We start from the raw sequence: 21414 nt of genomic DNA, 5'->3' as shown, positions 1-21414 counted from the left end.
TCTCGAATAAACTTCGTTCAAAAGTGGCAGACGTTTTCTCGAATGATTGAAGCGTTTTAGGCTTTTCCCATTTTCTAGAACGAAACCACCCTGCAAAGCATGGCGGCATATCTAGTGGAATTCAACAACATGTCAGTTCTTACAAAGAACCAAGTGCGCAACTGCACGCACCTATTGCCCATGTGTATCAAGCAAGCTACGTTGACCTTACTTGTTTCTCATCTACCATCACTCAAGTTGCAAACATGATCCCCACTTACATCCCAGCTCAGAAAGTGGAAGCGAAGAATGGCATTGTGTACGCCTATCGTCGACTCGGTCCCGCAAAGGGTATCCCGCTCGTGTTGCACATGCATGTGAGTGTCTTCAACGTGGTCCCTGTTCTGTTCAGAAAGCTCACTCTAGGGTAGGTGCGAGCATCGATGGGCTACTGGGATCCCGTCTTCATACGTCCGCTGTCGGTGAGACGCCCTGTCATCATGTTCGACCCGCCCGCGGTCGGTCAGAGCAGCGGCGACACCCAGCGTACACCATCTGATAGTGGGCATCCTTTTGACCCCCGTTTGTGTGAACCCGCAAGCTGAGCTGTGCTTTAGTAAACATCATGGGGGATGATCTGAATGCGTTTCTTGACGCCCTTGAACTCGAGCTCGTCGATCTCTTGGGGTTCTCGATCGGGAGCATGGCCTGTCAAATGGCGACCCTTGCGGAGCCCAAGCGTGTGAGACGCTTGATACTCGTGGGAGCCGATCCGTCAGCACCAATTCCTGGTCAACACTTTTGGCCTCGGACCGACCCCAATCTTGATCGCTTTTTGTCGTTGCAGAAGAGCGCGTCCGAGGCAGACTGGCAGGCTGCATACACTCTCACCTTCTTCCGCAACGATGACCAGGGTAGGGCCGCCGCCGATGCCTACTTTCAACGCCTGCGGGAGAGTGAGTTCAACGAATTTGCTTCCGAGGGGAAACTTCCGACCTTCAACGATGTGGAAAGCTTCATGATACAGTTGGGGGCTATCAAACACTGGAGCGCTCCGGGCGACAAGAACAAGCATTCTTTCTACCGGATGCACGAGCTCACGATGCCCGTGCTTGTCATGACAGGTGACGACGACTATCTCGTCCCAACGCCCCGCAGCTATGAGTTGATGGATAGGATTCCCAACTGCCAACTGGTGATCTGGCCCCGCTCCGGGCATGCTTCCATTTGGCAGTATGCCGAGAACAACGCGGCAAGGGTGAACGAGTTCTTGGACAGCAACCCTGACAATTATGTCGAGCCTAGATTGTGATGAGACGTGGAGGAAGGTCTTCGCTTGTAAACAGTGTTTAGTTTCTCGCGACTGCTTGTGCCATGAACAAACAAAGCCTTTCATTTATTCAGGGTATACTAGTATACAGCAATACAACCATGTTTGTGACCAAATGCTACTGCTACACCCCCACCACCTCGTAGCACCGGACTTGGACCTGTGATGAGTAGCCCGGACTTGCTTGAGAAATGACTCGGATTCTCGGCAACACGCAATGACTCAAAAGATAAAGCTTCCACCTAGAGTTCATAGAGGAGTCTCGTTCATGCAACCTCCGGATCACATACTGGGAACATGGCTCAGCCTGTGCATGGGCAACTCGGACTTTCGATTGACGTGATCACCGCTGACGGCACTCGGCGTTTGTTTGTAACTTAAGGAAGTTTGGACAGAGAGGGAAAATACCATTATCCCGTGGTGTTCAGAGCTTCAATGCGAGTGCTCCATCACAAGTCTGTGAAGCATTATGAGCGGCAGCTGATTCAGTCGTCACAAACACAGAATGAAAGGGAAGCCATACTGATACATGACATTTTATGGTAATTCTTTTGAGAATGGCTCCGATCAGAACTATCTTTACCTCACTTCTACTCCCAATCTTTGTGGCCAGTGAGGGAGTCCGGAGATATAATCTGACGTTGACTTATGCGTGGGACAAGCAAGGTATGAACTTCAAGCGAACATCACGTACCGTCCGTTCTGACTCTATATAGATGGCCATGGTCGTCCAGCTTATCTCATCAATGGCAAGACTCCTGGCCCTGTACTGACGGTCGACGAGGACGAGACTTTAGAGGCTTTTGTAGACAACCAGCTCGGAATTGAAACCACAATTCATTGGTACGGTCGAGGCATTCAATCAATTCCGGCTGGATGGGAGAAGACTGATCACTGAAAAGGCATGGAATCTACCAAATCAATGAACCCTGGAATGACGGCGTTCCCGGTGTGACCCAGGTTTGATGCATCATACATGACGGCTTTATTTTATTGGAGGTTTAACAAGTAGTAGTGGGCAACAGAACCAAGGGACAACTACACCTATCGCTTCACGCCAAAAGGCCAGTACGGTAGTTACTTCTATCACGGGCACTTTGGACCTGCATTCTCCGACGTGAGTCACTGATGTCACCTATTCTTTCCATGATATTTGCACTGAAATCTCATGTGTGTTCTATGCAGGGACAAAGAGGGCCTCTCTGGATACCACCGGCTGCCTGGCGTCCTCGGCCATATCACCTCATATCCAACGACAAGCATGAGATCCGTGCTATGCGCGCGGCGGAGGAAAATCCCCGCCATATCGTCATTGCCGACTGGAACGACCAACCAATGGACATGTACCTGATCCGATTTCGCGACACTGGATATATCCCCGTCTGTGCGAACAGCCTCACTCTTAATGGGCGAGGCGGGACGAGGTGTGAGTCGCCGAAGGACCTCGAAGATGCTGGAGGGCCTGGTCGTAATGAGAGAGGGTGTCGTTATAAGATTCCAGGTCACAAGTATACCAACACGGAATACTGCACTGAAACTCGTCCAGAGCTTGAGGTGATGCAGGCCGAGCCAGGTGAAGAATGGATGTGGATCAATTTCATCCATTCAGGGGCTCATCACTCACTTGCCATCAGCATCGATGCGCATGAGTTTTGGGTTGTAGCTGCTGACGGAGAGTTTGTCCATCCGCAGAAGGTGGTGAGAACTCATGTGAACCTCGGTGAGAGGACAAGGTATGCATTTCTGTTCAATCTCCGACTGACAATCGAGACTTAACTCACGATTTGCGCAGTATTCTTGTCAAACTGGACAAGCCAGCTGGAGATTATGCGTTGAGACTGCACTCTCTTCGTTCGGAGCAGATGATCCAGGGTGCCGGCATTCTTCGCTATCCGACAACCAAGGTATGAAGAGACCTGAATGGCAACGCAGTACCAATCCTCGCTTTTCGGTGTGGCTGACAAATTCACTTCACAGGACTTATCGAAACAATCCAATCGAACGGTTCCAAGCACGAAACCGTGGCTGCATCTGAACGGCAGTGTCATCAACTCGTTGAACAACGTCATGAATGAAGCCAAATTGGCCCCGTTCCCTCATCGACCACCACCCCAGAAGGCCGACTTCACTCTCAAATTTGTAGTCAACAACACTGGCCCGTCTACTTGGGTTCTGAACGCGGCGCCGCATGAGTTCTTCCGCCAAAATGTCCCCCCAATCATGTGGAATAAAAAGTCACGCGGGAAGACATCGTGGGGCAATTCGAATGGGTTCCTTAAGAACGGCTCAATTGTTGACCTCATCATTGAGAACGGCGCCAAGGTCGATGCGAGTCACCCTTTTCATAAGCACAACCACAAAGTGTGGATCATCGGTGAGGGTGGAGGTGGATTTCACTGGGAGGATGTGAGAGACGCGACGAGAAACGGAGGTGAAAAGTACTTCAATCTAGTCAACCCGCCATATCGCGATGGGTTTACCCTTCGTGCCGGAGAGGGGAAGTTCGTGGTGGTTCGGTACCAGATTTATTTCCCCGCTGTGAGCATGTTGCACTGTCACATGATCCATCATTTTGCGGTAAGTCTACTTTTCCTCTCACTCATCGCGAGTCTCGCCATATGCTGAGTCTTGGGGGCAGAGCGGGCAACAGGTCATTCTATTGGAGGGGATGGAAGTTATGCCACCAGTCCCGCAGGAGCTTCGAGATAAACCACACGTTGAGTTCGAGATGCCACTGCGCTATGGACCTTTGGACTGATTAGGATTTGGGACTCGTGGAGTGGACGCTGTCTTCATCGACATGTGTTATTACTTGGCCGAATCATCGGGTGAAACAATGAGATGAGACATATGAGAGAGATCAAATTGATTGAGGTTATTGCGGCTCGGAAAAGAGGTCTCTTCTGAGATGAGTGTCGAGCACAACCAGGTCGAGTGAACGTCAGGTGGGAAAAGCACATCTAGCAAATTGACTGATTATAGAAATGTTCTTCTCAACGCACATGTATGTAAGGGGCACCCGCGATGTCACCTAAAAATTAAGCATATGTATTTTGGAAGCGCCTCTGCTCTCGGCGAAACGGTAATTTAAAGTCCGGTGCATCGTAGCCAGATGTGTCTTGGCTTGGCGACAGGGAAGACTTCAATCACGGCCAGATCTAGAATCAACTTGGCGGAACAGAACTCGGCCATGCGCGTACGAATACCTGCATCGCACTCTTACACGGTGGAGCTCATTTACCGGCCGAAAGTGCCGACGACAGCATCAGCCTCATAGCCTCAAGATGAGCTCAAGTTTGATAATCTGAACTTCCACGAGCTTGAATGGGTCGAGAGCAGCCAAGCACCCGGCCAAGCCGTCGCGGGCCTGTCACGCGAAGGGGTCGGGAGGCTGCCAAGTTGGCATGGCGTCTTGGCTTGCGAGGGTAGCGACCAGCTTAAAACTTGAAGACCATTGGCAGTGACTTGCCAGCTGTACTCGATCTCAATCAACACAATGCATTTTCAATTTAAGTCGAGAATGAGATGAGACAGACTGGAGAAGAACAAAAAGAGAGAGACAATAAGTGAACTACGCTGTTGCTTCTCCGCACGCGGCTCCCATCTGTTCCCGGTTTTTAAGCAATAGGCTTGTGGAGGGCCAGAATTTTAGCAATTACAGGCGGCCTCGTCTAATAAATGTGCCCGTGTCGACGGATTGCGACGGATTGTGGGCAGATATGCCGGGGTCACAGCAGTTAAGAGGAGTTCATGCGACCTTTCGTCCGCGGATCCTCCTTGTTTCAGGAGGCTGAAACGGGGAGTCCCACAGAGCTGATGTGCTTCCGCTGCAAGAGGACGCGAGTCTTGCGACAATTCAAATGCTTCCGGTGGGAGGACATAATCTTGCTTTTTGCGAATCTTGCGAACACCAGATCTGAGATGAGACGGTGTGGAAAAAATAATGCCATCTGAACACTGCAGTTGGGCCTGTTGAACATGCCGATTGGGTTTCGATTTGGCATAAGAGAACAGCAACTGAACCACGCAATCGGTTCTCTTTTATATGGAACCTGATTTTCGACGTCTGGGTCGTTCGCAGATCCGTAAATCGGCCGCGTCGACTTGCTTCAATTGCATTGTGGCGGTGTCCCTGGTGTCGGCACAACCCGTTTTAAGGACGGGCCCGAAACCACCTTACCTTAGTCAATGGACCAGACCACACCCAATCTTCACCGTTCGGAATCTTTCCAGACGTCCATAACGTGGCCTGCATAACCCCCTACTGAAACCGAAATGAGATGACATGAGCCCATTCCCAAGCCCACGCGTGTGAGGATGGTCCAACGGAGACCCAGACGCGCGCTTCATGTGTCTTGGCCCCGGACCCCGGCCTCCGCCTCAGCTCGTCGAACGGTGGACCACGATACGTTGATTGCGAATTTGCGACGGACGGAACGGGGAAATGGCGGGACTCTGTCTTGGCTTGAGATTATATGATGTACGGATCCTGCATCTCGGGCATTTTTTTCTTAGTATCGCATCAACACCAAAATATCTTGTCCCGTTTGATCCCGGTGATCGTCGAACTTCCCGTCCTTTCCGCTCCCATTTTTCCACTCTTTCTTTTCTTGTCCATCTTTGAGCATTTCGATATTTCCGCGGCCATGCCCGTCATCGACGCCAGGTTACTTCAGGAGGGGGCCATTGAGGTCGGAACGATGTTGATGAAGAGGAGTGTTGATCACACTGTCCTGGAGACGCTGGCAGTTGGTAAGTCGTGGAAATTGTCAATATCATCAACTCATGAGGACAAACATTAACTTGCAAATCAGCTGCAACATGCGTTTTCGGGGTTGGAGGCTTCATCTACTGGATCAACAAATGAAGAACTACAGTATCAGCAGTGTAAGTCATAGCCAGTCACTAGTCAACAAGACGTGGATTTGACAAAATTTCCTACAGTCAGTTCACCCCGACTATCGACCCGATCGACAACCTACTTCTGCGCCATGCTGCTAAGCAGCTACGATCACACGATGACAGGTGCAGGACACCAAGTACTATAATATGAAAGCCTCTTCAAGCGGGCATATCGCGTCCAACTCGCGATGCTACCAAGGCTCACGCCGGGACACAGCTCCCACTTTTAATACCACGCTCGACTTCAAGCTCCATCGGCATAGCGTCTTCGATTTTATAGACTGCAAAAAGCATCAAAGAAAAGAGATGGAATTCACACATTTTAATTCAAGGAGGACTAGGTTGAGTGTTGTTTGATACCCTAGGCTGCCATCGATGCGGCAATGACAGAGAACCGGACCTTTTAGAGGTTGCCAGAATAGACATCCAAAACATTCAAAACATGACTAAAAGTTTCTGTTTGGTTTACGCCGCAAGATTGCAAGAAACCCTAGCATGTGATGCATTACCCGCATGTTTGGCAACAGCGGGCGTTCAACGTCGATGCTGATGCGATTTGTCATAGACACAGGCATTCAAATGAGCCCGTCGTCATTTCAGCAAATGGTAAAGCATGATTTGTTTGAAGCGAGAAACAAACGAGTTCCGAGGTTGAACCGGGGGCTCCATGATGCTGTTTTCTAAATTTGGCGGCGGCTCCGGATTGACTCAGTTGATGCGGAACGTATCGAGTGCCGAAACTGGGGAGCACGGGGAAGATTCATATCTTGTGTAGCATGTGCAAAGACCACGTTCAGTCCCAAAAGTCAGCATCGTGGGCCTCGATTCTGGGTCACTTATTCAATAGAAAGGTACAATCACTCCTACGTTGTTTCCACGCAACTATTGCCTATTTTCCACAAAGATATTGGCAATATATACTGAAGCTCGAGACACACACTAGCACCCGGTTCCTAAGAACTCAAAGCTCTACTGCATTTTGGAATCGTTTCGGTAAGATACGATGAAAACCAAATTATTCCTTTGTTGCTAAGGCATGGATATCGGCGGCCGGTGCACGGGGAGTGTAGTGGATTTTTATTTTAACATAAACATATTGTGATATCTGTACATTCAGTTGATGTGTAACTTCTATTATACAGGAAAGCCTTTGTGTCCTAAGTGAAAGAACATACATGTAAGTTGCTTGACTGTTCTCACCTAATGCAATATTCTACGCAATACAATGCAGCCACCAAACCTCCTAGTTCTGGCTCGACATACCCAACGAGCACAAAGTTAACTGTTCTCATTCCAGACCGGTCTTGGAATGAGCTCCTTGTAATGTTTACGGCTAAGGTTCTAGCGCGGGATGCTTCCTACCGCATGACGATGCTGCCGTTTTCAACTATACCAACAGGTCTAGCTAGGTTTCGTTATCTAATTGATCAGATATCATCCGCGTTAAACACTGCCCGTGGTCATAATACACAACACCATCGCTTGCAACGGGTCACGATTCCCTCTCAAAATCGCATAGTTCGTGGCTGCCACGGAAGCACCACTCGTTCAGCCTCAGGCTGCTGGTGATCGATGCATTTAATTGTACAAAGGCAGATCAATAATATGTAGACATTGACATAGAGATTGGGTCAAAAAGCATTGCTGCTTCGAATAATACTCCTGGAACCGGACTCCTAATTGCTGGGAGATCAATGTACAAGTCACATCGAATCACGTGCGCCCCTTCTCGGGGATATGCCGAGTCGTGTGTTAGCTACTCGACTATCACAACTGTACAGTGCTTGCGTAACGACTTGGATGTGTCCAGAGCTTTCATACATTCGAATGCAGCCCGGACCCTTTCAATTTCCTATTGTTCCTTACCTATATCACTAGACGGCTGGCTCTCAACACTTGTCTTTATGTGAGTTATTCGGAAAGACCAACGTTGAGTACTAGGTAGTGTATTATTTCTTGAAAACCTCATTGCGTACATCACCAATACAGGGCATATCCCCAGTATCGTTCGATTTTATCATTTATATGGACAGAAATGTTACAATGCAGACTTCTAACTTTGGGTTGTGAATGAAGTGAATGCAATTTCTCTTGCCCGGGTATTTCAGATCTCCCTTTGTTGAAATACGCCTTTCCTACTTTGCATCAGACGTACCATCGAAGATGCTTACGGCATGGTATTTGCGCATTCAACCCACAGCCTAGAACTCCTGAAGTATATCTCTACCACGGTCTGTGACTGAGGGTAGGGTTACCCAACCTCGGACTGGTACGAACTTGCTGCGCGGAGCCAAAACTTTCAGAAGTTAATGTAGACCCAACATTTAGATTCTCGCGGGACTTCCACGGAAAGGCTCGGGACTCAGACGTGTCGGTGTAGTATAAGGAAGACATAGAAATTATTATGAACTGTAGAGCGCATTCATGACACAAGGGGTTGAAAATAAGAACATGCAGAGATTCATACAGGGATCCAAGTTTCCCCTTAAGTTGAAGATATTGACAATCTGAGTACATGTGCCAGTTATTGTCCAGAATGACCATGTATAGCATAACCCAATCTAGCAAAAGCAGACTGGACTGGATATGTTTACTACTCCAGTCCATGAGGATTCAAGTTTCAACGTTGGCCAAGGCACAAGCCAGTTGGAAGATAAACCTGGGGAACTTAATAATAAGCAGCCTGATATTGGACCCGGGGCGGCCTTCTGTCCATGCCGGACACCGGCCGCAGAAGGATCGACATCGCTAGACGGAGACATGCCCGTCATTTATATCCATGGCAAAGCCTGAAAGGCGTTCGATTAGGAAACCGATTAGCCCATTTACATGACCGGCTTTACGCCGAAGTCTTGAAGAATAGAAGAGTACGGAGTAACCCGGCCACGAGTAAGGAGGAGCGGACTTCTCCGCGTGAAAGACGCAGGGACCGCATTGGGAGCAACCCGAGTCTTCGTAGAACGCGGACTAACCCAACCAATCATGTGTGCCTTATTGTCTCAACAAAGCTATTCCTTGCTCTTCCCCATACTCTTCGAGCCGCCTCCCGTGGGGTAGTTGCGAGCATCATCACTCGACGAACCAGTCCCCCAGATGTTTCCTCACGGCTTCGACTTTTCATTGTCTTTCTATCTGTGAGATGAAAACTTGATGATAGCAAAATTATCAATCTGCATCTTAGTTTCCAATATGTTTGGCAGAGACAACAGCAACTGAACATCTTACTGGAGTCTTCGGGACCGTCTATGTACTTAAACAATCATCGAGGACAACACCGTCTCTCACCCGGATAAGGCGGCTGGAGATGCAGTTGTGGGATCTTTGTGACCCTCAAGTGGCTCGATACCCACCAAGGAATTTGCGGAGTCCCCATGGCACGACACGGACGGGGTACCCAGCCCTCCGCCTACCAAGCCTGAGTTCAAATCTGCCTCTGCTCCCATTCCCCTATCTGAGCGACGAGCGAGAACTTTCATCTCTCCAGTCAGCGGTAGGAAGTCTTTGCAATGGCCATCATCGACAAGAAAATTTACGAGCAGACGCCTAAGGAGGCGATTTCGTGGAAGATCTTATGTTACTCGATCATCCTCTCCTTCTCCGGGTCAGCTCATGGTAAGTCACAGGCAAACAAGCTTTTATTGCCCCGATGCCAAGATTATAGCGCTGATCAACGCATACTATTCGCAGGCTTCAACACGGCCAACATCTCGGGCGTCCTCGCCTTCTCGCCCTTCAAGAAACACTTCGAGCTCAACGGCATGTCGGAGGAGTCACTCGCTGACTGGAAGGCCTGGATCACCTCCATGTTGATTCTCGGCTCCTGCGTCGGCTCCCTCATCATCGCTCCCGTCAACGACAAACTCGGCAGGAGATGGTCTCTCGGCCTCTCGGCCTTCGTCTACTCCATCTCGGCCGTCTTGATGAGCGCAAACCCGGGCGGTTCTGGTGGCAGGGCGGAACTTCTCGTAGGCAGGTTCCTGTCAGGAGCAGGTTCTGGCGCAGCGAGTGTCGTTGGCACCAACTACATGGCCGAGATCGCACCCAGCGCCATCCGAGGCGGTTTGACGGCTTCGTACAATGCCAACACCATGCTTTCTGTTGGCTTGGCGTACTGGATCAACTACGGCGCTCTTCTCAATCTTGGGGGCTCCGACAAGCAGTGGCAGGTGCCCATGGGAGTTCAAGCTTTGCCTGGAGTCATCCTCATCGTCGGTCTGTTCTTCGTGCCTGAGTCGCCACGATGGCTCCTTAGCAAGGGAAAATCGGAAGCCGCCGAGAAGGCTCTGGAGGACCTGAGGTCACTTCCCCGCGACCACGCATATCTTCGACAAGAGCTGTACGACATGCGTGCCGGTATCGAGCATGAGCTTGCTCTAGCCACTGGGTGGAGAGGCTTTCTGAAAGAAATGACTTCCCCTGACATTCGAAAGCGTCTCGCTTTGGTCTTGACGATGCAAGTCGGCTTTCAGTTCTCAGGAGGAAACATTCTGACCTACTACATGAACTCTGTACGTATAACCTCTCTCACTGACAGTCCGCAACAACTAACAGAACGTGCCAGATCTTGGAGTCTATCGGCATCACATCGCAGTCCTTCAACTACCTCTTTTCCGGTATCTATGGCCTAGTCAAGTTCTTTTCCGTCCTACTATACTGCCTCTTCATCATCGACAGGCTCGGACGTCGCACAGGACTATTCGTCGGATCAGGTCTCATCCTAGTATCTCTGACCTATCTCACCGCATTCCTCGGAGTTTCAGACACGTCTGGAGAGATTTCGAAAGTCGGCGGCATCGTAGCCGTGGTCTTCATCTACGTCTTCGCCGTCGGGTACAGCTTCTCCTGGGCCGTCGCACCGTACGTCATCAACGCCGAAGCCTTCCCGACCCGAATCCGCTCCACCTGTATGGCCATCTGCATAGCCTGGCAGTATTTGGTCAACTTCGCCTTATCCAGAGCTCAGCCGAACATGGTCCTTGCCATGCACTCCTGGGGCCCCTTTTGCCTCTTCGCTTGTGTCACCCTGTGCATGACGGTGTACGCCTACTTTGCGTACCCCGAGACCAAGGGGCTGTCGATGGATCACATGGATGAGCTCTTCACTATGCCGTGGTATCGCGTTGGCAGAGCGAGCACCAAGGTTATCATTGCTGTGAACGCGCAGCCTACACTGGACGAGAAGGAGAGAGAGGGCAAGGTCGAGCAGGCTGAGCACGCTTAAGGTCGGCGGAAAGTTTGAGTCGACATCATTCCTGCCCAAGAGGGACGTTGAAGCTGTGCAGACGCGGAGCTAAAGAAGAGGCCGTTCATCATCAGATGTAAAGATCAGACGAGGAAACTCTCCAGACGTCTATTGTTGTTCAATTGGAATTAGAAATGTCTAAATGCTGCCACATGTATTCTACGCCTTCTGACTATCGCAAGGAATATCGGATGGCACGCCCGTAGGGTTCACAAAGTAATCATGATACCAGTAAACCTGCTGCTCAGCTTTCGTCGACAAGTTCGGCGCCGCATCAACAGACTGATTCGTCTTGAGAACCGTGTATTGTGTCTTGTAGCTACCCAGCAGTTAGTAAACCTCTTCATCAACACACATGTCTATCCAATCGACTTACTAAATCTGCGAGCAGTTGCCTACCTTGAAGTTATTCTCAATACGACCATGCGCCTCATACACCGTCGCCGTGGCGTTGTTCTCCGCCACGAAAGTCGTGTTAGGGAAATGCTGAACACAAAGGTCAGACGCACGGCAGGACGGAAGGGGAGAGACAACTTCGCTTACTGTGAGCGACATGCTGCCGTCGGTGGGCAGGAAGCGCTGCTTGCACTTGGTGATCGCCTCCGCGCCGACGCAGTGGATGCTCAGGGTCGTCTGCATGCCGTCGGGCGTGAAGAAATCCGTGTACGCCGTCGTGGCGGTGGGATCCTCTGCCGGGGTGACGAGACTAACATGAAGGTCAGTACATTTGCGGAAGGAGGTGACTCTGTTTTGTGAGACTTGCGCGTTGAGGAACTCCTTGAACTCGGGTTGGACGCCCGGCTGGGGGTCGTAGTCGGTGAAGTCGATCGCTGCGACGAGGCGGGCGGCGAGGAGCGCGGGGAGGGCGAGGTTGAGATACATCTTGACCGTAGCGGGATCGGAAAAGACAGAAAATGAGTGTAACTGAAAGAAAGTTGTGTGAACGAATGTGAGGAAGCGGGAAGGTTGACTGTGGATAGTAAGTTGTGGTTGATGAGAAGAGCCAGCCGGTGGGATATATACACCAGGAAACAGCTACTGAGAGAACTTGGAGCACCTGAAAAGTAATCAATTCTGAAGCATCAAATGCCAACGTTTCAACTAAATACCTATTACAGAGCCTCACAAACTATGCTATATAAAGACACGCACAAACGCAACCCCCGAGAGCGAGAAAGCCCTCAAGTTAACAACTCCCCTTGCGCCGCCCCCTATTTTCTCGGCTCAAGGCGAAAGCTAAAACAATGACATCCAAAAAGTCAATTAAACAACGCCCAAACCGTATTCCAATGGCCCATCCCATTTTTCGCGGGCCGCACGAACCAGTTTGCCCCAGATAAACTCGCGAGTTCCGGGGTGCGAGTCTGCAGAAGCAGCTGGGGTGGTCCCTGTCAAAGATGGGATGAAGGTTTGCAGGGCCTCTCCCGCATGCTCCGCGCCGAGACCGTCCGCCCCTTTTTTTTGTTCTTCGGAGGACCCGGCTGCGCCGGTGACCCCGGTGGATCTAGGGCCATGTGAAAGGGGTGATTTCCAGCCTCGTAGGGCGGCTGGATAGCTTGTTAAATAAAGGCTTCAATGCCTGGCTAGAGCTGGCGGTAGATTCTAAAGCAAGATAAGATCCAGTCTACTGTCTAGAAAACCACCCAACGTCACTCATTTACTCAAGTCCAGTCCTTACCGCAACACCACAATGAAACCCTCCCACCTCCTCCCCCTCGTCCCCCTCGTCCCCCTCGTCGCCGCAGTCGACATGACGCCCTACAAACCCTCCCCCGACGTCGACGCCGCCTTCGCCGCCTTCGTGGAAGAATACTACCTCACCTCGGAAGACAAGAACGCCACAACCACCTTCACGGACTTCTGGCCCGCCGACAACGGCCAGCTCATCATCGCGGGACGCACCTTTTCCGGGTCTGCCGCGATGCTGGGCGTGAAGCAGTCGCTGCTGCCGCCCGCGGGGAACAAGTCGTGGTGGCACCTGATCCGCGGCGCGAGCGTGGCGGGCGAGAGCGGCGAGAGCAAGACCTTCGTGGCGGATATCGTGATCCAGACGACGTATGTCGGGGGGAACTGTTCGCAGGCGTAGTGAGTTTGATCTTTCTTGTTTGTCGTGTCGGGGCTTGGAGAGTTTACTGACGAGTGTAACAGTGGCAACGCGAGTTTCACGATTCTGAAAGACGAACAGGGTTCGCCGAGGCTGGAGCCGCATTCGGGGAGTTTGAGCGTGTATAACCTCACAGTCTCGACGACGGACTCGCCGACGGATATCCCGTGCAGTTCGTCATGACACACACACAAACACGCGCAAAGTTTGATGATTTATGAGAAAATTTTTGTATCTGTAGTATTTCAATCCGATCATCGTTCTGTCGTATCGCACATTTGCCCTTCTTTTGCAAGTGTGTCTGTCTAAGCCGTATCCTGAAAATGCAAAAAAGAAACATGAAAACAAAAGGTTTCGCTCCGCAAAATGCCCGTAATGACAGTAAAACTTTTCCCCACGTGCCGTATCCATTCCACGGTGAGTGTTTTGGTTGTATCCGATCCGAATCCGCACATAAAGAACGCCGCTCAAGAATGGTTTTGGTATGAGACCACCCCACCCATATATATAAAGTTGCCGGTCGTGAAATCATCGCGCCAAAGAAATGTATACAGACATGAAGGTATCGTAACTGAAGAAATGTACCTTGAAGGGGATATCATCGCAAGTAACATTAGCAATTCAAGAAATAAGAGTGTGAGACGTCGAGGGTGAGGTGAGGTCGACAGCGTCGACTCAGCGTCCCTTCTCGACGTCTCTGGTGTTGTTGTTGGTGGTGTCCTCGGGCTGGGTGGAGATGACGATCTCGGGAGCAGCGACGGCCTTGGACTCGCCCTTTTCAGAGCCAGACGCGGCGTTCTCGTCGGTGGAAGCGGACTCCGCGTCGGTGGTCTTCTTGCGACGGAAGACGGCGCCGACGGCGCCGAAGAACTTGGACAGAGCGCGGTAGACGATGACGACAGGGCGTCCAACGGTCTTCGCAATCTTCTCGAACCAGGCGTCGGGGAACAGACGGACCAGGACGGCCATGGGGAGCGAGAGGGAGGCGATGACGACGGAGACACCCCAGTGCTCGGCGCTGATGCCACCGGGCGTGATGCGGAAAGCCTGGCCACCAACGTAGATAATGGCAACCTGGGCACCGACCATGATGCAGTTGATGACGATGAAGAAGACGTTGCGGTGGACGCCTTCGAAGATGTTGAACTTGTTATCGAGGCGACGGTTGTTGAACTCGTTGAAGATCTGCATCCACACGAAGGTGTTAAAGATCATGGAGTCCAATTCCAGTTGCTGGTCCTCATTGGCGTCGGTGTACCCGAAGATGGCGTTTCCGCCAAAGTGCAAGATCAGGGTGGCGGTGAGTTGGAAGATGGCCTGGCCGATAATCATCTTCCACATGTTGATCGTGATTAGAGGTGCCTTTTTGCCCTGCGGAAGGCGGTCGAGGATCTTTTCGGTAGGGGGGTCGGTGGCGAGCGCCAGGGCGGCGAAGGTGTCCATGATGAGATTAACCCACAGGAGTTGGACCGCGGTGAGGACGGATTCCATCGTCGGGCTGGAGACGGCGGTGATGAAGGCGAGGAGGACAGCGGTGATGTTGACAGTGATTTGGAACTGGGGTGATTATGTTAGCGGTTTGAAGATGTCAAGGAAGATAGGAGCACAAACCTGAAGGAACTTTTGGACGGCGTCGTTCACCGCGCGGCCCCACTTGAGAGCCGTCACGATGGATGTGAAGTTGTCGTCCATGAGCACAATGGCGGAAGCCTCCTTAGCCACCTCAGTACCTGAGATACCCATCGAGAAACCGACGTCCGCGGCCTTCAGGGCAGGCGCATCGTTAGTACCGTCACCAGTCACAGCGACGGTCTCGCCCAGAGCCTTGAGACGAGTGACCAAAATGCGCTTGTCCTCAGGGGAGGATCGGGCCAAGACTTGCAGACGGGGCAAGGCCTCATCCATCGCTTCAGTAGTCAGAGTTCTGAAGACGGGACCCTCCATGATGATACCGCCCTCTGTGAAGATACCGCACTCGGTAGCAATGGCCTGGGCCGTGACGGCGTTGTCTCCAGTAACCATGCGAACGACGACACCAGCATGCTTCGCCTTTCTGACAGCTTCAGGCACGCCAGGACGGACCGGATCTTGGATACCGACGACTCCGATGAAGACGAGGTCATGAAGAACGTCGCCGAGATCGACGTGACCCTCAGAGGTAGCGTTGACACCGTGGGGAGGCCATTGGGGGAAGTCCTGGTAGATGAGAGCGATGGTACGAAGAGACTGCTTGGCATAGGTCTCGATGGTGGCCTCGAGGGACTGGCGATCGGACTGCCCCAACGTCGAAGTGGAAAGATCGGAGACGTCCAGCTTCTGCGAGCAGTATCCCAGGAGAATCTCGGAAGCGCCCTTGACAATCAGTCTGTAGCCGGCATCACCGGGCAACTTGATGACCGCGCCCATGCACTTCTTGCCAGAGTCGAAGGGCATCATCTGCGGAACCTCCGCGTTAGCCCGGGTCTCGGCCAAAGCCTGCATACCAAGGTGATCCTTTGCGAAGTTCAGCAGCGCCGTCTCGGTCTTGGAACCGATGAAAGTGGCCTGGCCGTCTTCCTCGCCCTCGAAAGCAGTGGAGTTGATGGCGACGGATTGGACGATGAGCTCCTTGGTGGCGGTAGGGAGGGACTGGGCGAACTCGACAGCAGACGTCGTCTTTTCGCCGTCGGAAGCCTTGGAGAAGCTAGCAGATCCAAAGGTACCAGCAACGACCGTCATCTTGTTCGTCGTGAGAGTTCCCGTCTTGTCGGAACAGATCGTCGTAGCGTTTCCCATCGTCTCGCATGCCCGGAGAACACGAACGAGGTTGTTTTCCTTCAGAAGCCGGGTGGTAGCAAATGCCAGTGCGAGTGTGACGGCCAGAGGGAGACCTTCAGGGACAGCCACAACGATGATCGTAATAGCCACAATCAAGATATCCATGAACGAGGAGGCTTTCTCAGCTCCAGGGCGAGAGTCATTAGGCAGTCCCGCGAGGAAGCGGATGAGGAGGACGAAGAACAGGAACAGGGCTGCGCTGCTTCCAAGCTTGGCAATTGCCATTGCTAGGCCCTCAAGCTTCTTCTGCAAGGGTGTCGCCTCAGTCTCGGTGCGGACGGACATCATGATCTTTCCAAAGCTGGAGTTGGTGCCAACAGAGGTGCAGACGAAAGTTCCCACGCCTTCAAGGACCTTGGCTCCGGAGATGATGAAAGGGTCGAGCTCCTTGACGGCCTGGCCGGATTGCAAGGCATTGAAAACCGCATCGCCGCCAGTCTTCTTCAGGGCGTCAGACTCGCCGGTGGCTGACGATTCGTCGCACTTCAAATCATGGCCACTGATGAAGATGCCGTCCACAGGGACGAGATCACCAGGTTCGAGATGGATAACGTCGCCGACCAGGACCTCTGCAACGTTGATCATGTGAGACTTGCCAGAGCGGATGACTTTGACTTCGCGGTCCTCCTTTTTGGCATTAAGCCGGACAAAGGCGCGTTCCTTCTGCCAGTCGTTGAGTGACCCGACAAGTGTAACAATCAAAATGGCGACGATAATCGCAACACCCTCTGAATTTTCATATCAGCATGGGCATCCAGAGCCATAGTGGTTGTGATGCACTCTGGGCGCTTACCTATCCATTCGTAAGATTGACCCGAATGCTCAGTGCCGAATGTTTCGTAAAGACCAAGTGCTAATGAGATCACCGCGGCAACGGTAAGCAAAATGATAACGTGGTCGTTGTAAGCATTCCACATCAACTTCCAAAGCGGCGTGGCCTTCTTAGGAGGCAGGACGTTTCTGCCGTAAACTCGGATGCGATCGGTAAAACCATTGCCGTCGGCGCGGTGCGCAGATGATGGCTGAGCGCCTATGGTGGCGATAGTCGGCTCTTTGTGGCCAGTAGCCTCGAGGAAGCTGACATGCCCCCGAACTGAAGCCTCATCCTGCGACAGACCAGATTTGACGTCTGTTTGCAGTCCCTTCTCGATTCCCCGAAGTCCTCCGAGTGCCAAAAACGCAGGCAATGATTTAGGATTTAAAAGTTTGTTGAGGTGCCCAGGGCTAAATGCAAATGGATTATTATCGACGACGAAGTCGGATTCTGTGCCGGGGTCGGGTCGGAGGGCCGTATCCGGGTCTTCGGGCACGACTGTTGTAGTGCTCGAATGCATACTTGTTGCGGAGCTGATTGCCGGCGTAAGAAAGGGGTTTGAATGTGTCGATATGGGAGACGGCGTTATCGCGTCGTCGTTGTCATTACCGCGAGGATTGCGGGTATCGACGCGCAACTGAGGAGGTGCGAGAGACGCCATTAGCACCGATACTGAGTGGTCTGAAGCTGATGCAAGAAACTCTCATCGATGATGTGGTTGGGTTGAAGCCTGTAGCTTGAGAAGTTGAGATGATAGAACGATGCTTCAAAGCAGCCGGATGAGGACTCTGTGCTGAGGCCTCGGGTGACACAAAGATGGTATATAGATTGTTGTGCAAGGCTATGCTGGGGGCGATTCTTGCGCGTTGCCTCAAGGTAATGAAAGTGGCAGTATCAAGGCGTACCAGTCAGTGTACCGTGAAGTTCCAAAGCCTTGATGACTTGTGAGACTTGGCGTAGCTGCGCCCTCTCGCCCCGTCGAACAAACTTTCCTCAGGTTTGGTTGACACCGAACGCGAAAGCAAAAACGAAGTCAGCCTACTCCAACCCCGACGGTGTATTCGAGACGGGCTGTGCTAGGCAGCGGGAGGGATTCGGCGGCGAAAGAATGTCCACTTCCCGACTTGACGGAGAAAGTGTAAAGTTGTAGGAGGAATCTCATACACTCAAGCACGGGCGATCATAACGTTGATGAGTATCCGTATCACAGCTCGAGCTCGGTTGTGTAAGAAACAGAGATTGCAGAACCGCGGGAACTCTGCTGGCGATGGCGTCTAGAATCTCAACCAGAGACTCGAGCGTGGCAGTGCTCACAGCGACATGCCTTTCTTGGCAAGCTCAAGAGGAGATGAGGTCAAACGAGACTCCACAAGGAGGTGATGTATTGGTTGAAAGAAGGGACAGATGGGTTGCAGAAGGGAGAATATCGCGCTTCACAGATATCACAACAGCATTTGGTGTCCTTGGCGGGGACGGTGGGTTGAAAAGTCTTATGAGACGTGATCGAGAGGGGAAGGAGAGAAGGCACACGAGGAGATCCAATGGATAGCCGATAGACAAACAGACAGAATGGCGTGCCGGGCAATTCTTCTCACAATCCTGGGCTTGGCCTTAATGATTGGCACAAGATTGGCTGGGCAAAGGAGGTGAGACTTGAGAAGAGGTAATAACCGCCAAATGGTCTGGGCATTGGGGCTGTGCAAAGGAAAAAGTGCCAAAGGACCCGATGAGGGAATTAATATGGAGCAATGAGAAGCGAGCGTCTTTTAAGTGGAAGAAGAGCTCGAGTCGGGACCATCCCAGGACCGCCGTGTGCAAAAGCGAGTCGGAAACAAACAAGGGGTCGTGATGGGGAATGGATAATGACAGCAACCCCTTGGCCGTGCAAGTGCCAATGTTTGGAACTTGGCGTTTATGTCGAGACAACTGCCGGGACCTTATCAAGTTCTCTGTGGACGTGTAGGTCTTGAGGTCTGGAGGAGAAGGAGGAGGAAATGAAGAAATGCTCTGGGCAGACGCTTGTCTGACAGACCGACGAGGCCCCGTTGACGGAGATGGCATCTGGCCCGATATTGGGGTGGCGGCCCCATCTTTCACCCCCCAAGATGCGCGGCGACCCTTCCGGCGGGCGGGTAGGAGCGCCTTTAGACTGATGCCGTTGGAGTCGACAATGTCTGTTCTCCATCCCGATCGGTGGCCCGGTGTTGGTTGGGAGATGTCTATCAGTGCCAATCATCTGGCGCTTGCCAAGAAAGTCGATATGTCCGTGTCGGTAGCAGCTAGCAACGGCGGATTCCTTTCCTGTACCGATCTGTCGAGTGGATTCGATTCCTTCATTGCTGACAGGAGCGGTCACCAAGATGATGCGAGTGAATGTGTTCGGAAAGGCAGGCGCCCGATCGGAGAGCAGCCGACAACCTCGGACAGGCAAACGGTGACATATCGACCGGCCGCGGCGATATCAAAGTTGGAGGGTGGGATGTCGGGAAGTGGTGGATTAGGAAGGCGGCAGACTTCGACTGATAGTTGCATGCATCGGCCATCGGGGTCATGTCCGGCCATGTCCATGGCTGTCAGGGCGGAATGCTGTTTAGATTTGAAAACAGGAGGGTCGGTCCAAGTTGGAGTAGGCGTTCTGTACATACGCAGAGCTTACTCGCGAGAGTTCATCTGGGCAAGATGATGATCAGTGATGTCAGTTTGTCAAGTCACTGACTGATTGACCATCTCTCCTGGTCTTGGCCCCTTTGATGATGGTGTTGAGAAGAATGGGGGACACGGGATGAAGTGGTGACGGGTGGAGTAAAAAGAAAAAGAAGGTGAAGAGACGTTGATGGGGCCAAGAAATTGGTCGCGATGCGATGCAATGGACCCACACTGAATCAAGCTCCGGGATACGTATCTTTTCTCCCGCGCTAGTAGTGCGCCAAGAGTGGCTGTGTTAGGCGCGTTGGTAGCGTTTCATTGGCTCGCTTAAAGGGCCAAGGGAGGGAGCCTCCTTGTTTGCCAGCTTATGTAAGCCTCATTGTGATATCACAGCCAGCTGGCTGCAGGTGGTCGGCGACGAGAATTCAAGTAAGGGACGGTGACATTCTGAAATGCCCAGATCAGAATTCAATCTTCATCCCAGTTTGTTAATTAGATCTTGAGATGTCTTCCCTGCTAGTCAGGGCCAGAGCTTGCTTGCTCTATCTGCCTGCCGGAAAGTCTAAAACGAACACAGATGAAGCAATATCAGACTGCCATGTTGCTACCTCCAACTAACACGGGCCGGGGTCCCGTCTATCCAGGTATTGCCGTCTTATTTCACGTGTCAGTCTCTGTGAGTGGAACAGTACGGAGTACGTGAAGAAATATTCTGTCGAAAACTTTCTGTTGTCGACATCAGCAGACATGTCAGCAAGTTCCCCAGACTTCAAGTTACAAAGAGTCAGTCCCGCGCTGAGCTGCATATTCTATCGGTCAGTGGCGCCGGTCGTGTTAACTCACAGTTGCTTCCCTTCGTAGAACCTAAGAAATTTCTTCATTCACCCCAAGCTCTGACTTGTTGGCGCCAAGAGGCTTGGAATCATCCCAAGGACTGTTTCGACATTTTCACTCGGTCCAGATGAACGAATCCGAGAACACGTGCGTCCACGTTCCCGTCATCGTTCTCGTACCGGCGAGAACCACTGGCTCTAGCGTTCCAGAATCTGCTGCCAATATCTACACTGCCCTCTGAATTTTGCTGCAAGGCATCACGACTTTGGCTTGGCCATGCGGCTTGAAAAGTCTCACCGCGCCGAGGCCGACAGATGCTGTGCCACTGGACACATCACCGCGTCGTGTTCAGAGAATCCACGTCCATCACGATTCCATGAAGTCCCTCCTGGTTCTCCGTCGAGCCACACCGAGTTGTGACGATTCACACAAAGTTCAACGCGTACGTGTACTCGACTGCAAAAGCCTCGTCGTGTCCATAGTGGCGTCTATCAAGCCTCCTACTCAAGTCTGAGGGCACCAGCCACATTAACTTTCGTCACTGGTATGAGGCTGAATGTGTCATATGCTGCCAGTATCCCCTAAATTGCAGGCTGAACCGCCTCATAGACCTTCCTAGCTCGCCAGCTAGGGGTAGTGACGGGCCTTCAACCCACGCGCCTGGTGAATCTGCTGGTCATTGAAAGCATCGAGCGGCCTCCCAAGCTGCATCTTTGGCGTTGCTGCTCCCAACCTCTCACGAAGTA

General features: G+C 51.9%; 5 protein-coding genes across 5 annotated transcripts; 3 read left to right on the top strand and 2 right to left on the bottom strand.

Moving 5' to 3' along the window:
* Positions 1 to 245: 245 nt before the first annotated feature.
* CkaCkLH20_08615 (uncharacterized protein) lies at positions 246 to 1291 on the top strand (the record flags this gene model as incomplete). Its single annotated transcript, XM_038891330.1, has 3 exons — positions 246 to 356; positions 411 to 540; positions 597 to 1291. The coding sequence occupies 3 exons, from the start codon at positions 246 to 248 to the stop codon at positions 1289 to 1291; spliced, it is 936 nt and encodes a 311-aa protein (XP_038743342.1).
* Positions 1292 to 9717: 8426 nt separating this feature from the next.
* On the top strand, positions 9718 to 11432 carry CkaCkLH20_08614 (uncharacterized protein; the record flags this gene model as incomplete). The annotated part of the gene is made up of 3 exons (XM_038891329.1): positions 9718 to 9823; positions 9899 to 10719; positions 10773 to 11432. The coding sequence occupies 3 exons, from the start codon at positions 9718 to 9720 to the stop codon at positions 11430 to 11432; spliced, it is 1587 nt and encodes a 528-aa protein (XP_038743341.1).
* Positions 11433 to 11612: 180 nt separating this feature from the next.
* On the bottom strand, positions 11613 to 12335 carry CkaCkLH20_08613 (uncharacterized protein; the record flags this gene model as incomplete). Its single annotated transcript, XM_038891328.1, has 3 exons — positions 11613 to 11772; positions 11830 to 11939; positions 11997 to 12335. The coding sequence occupies 3 exons, from the start codon at positions 12333 to 12335 to the stop codon at positions 11613 to 11615; spliced, it is 609 nt and encodes a 202-aa protein (XP_038743340.1).
* Positions 12336 to 13143: 808 nt separating this feature from the next.
* CkaCkLH20_08612 (uncharacterized protein) lies at positions 13144 to 13740 on the top strand (the record flags this gene model as incomplete). Its single annotated transcript, XM_038891327.1, has 2 exons — positions 13144 to 13508; positions 13602 to 13740. The coding sequence occupies 2 exons, from the start codon at positions 13144 to 13146 to the stop codon at positions 13738 to 13740; spliced, it is 504 nt and encodes a 167-aa protein (XP_038743339.1).
* A 492-nt stretch (positions 13741 to 14232) lies between these two features.
* CkaCkLH20_08611 (calcium-translocating p-type atpase) lies at positions 14233 to 17849 on the bottom strand (the record flags this gene model as incomplete). Its single annotated transcript, XM_038891326.1, has 3 exons — positions 14233 to 15114; positions 15169 to 17102; positions 17168 to 17849. The coding sequence occupies 3 exons, from the start codon at positions 17847 to 17849 to the stop codon at positions 14233 to 14235; spliced, it is 3498 nt and encodes a 1165-aa protein (XP_038743338.1).
* Between the last annotated feature and the right edge of the window lie 3565 nt (positions 17850 to 21414).

This window comes from Colletotrichum karsti (genome assembly GCF_011947395.1).
Source record: "Colletotrichum karsti strain CkLH20 chromosome Unknown Scaffold29, whole genome shotgun sequence".
In the NCBI taxonomy this organism is placed as follows: Eukaryota; Fungi; Ascomycota; class Sordariomycetes; order Glomerellales; family Glomerellaceae; genus Colletotrichum; species Colletotrichum karsti.
The sequence above is the reverse complement of the archived record's forward strand: the minus strand, read 5'-3'. Positions and strand labels throughout refer to the sequence as shown.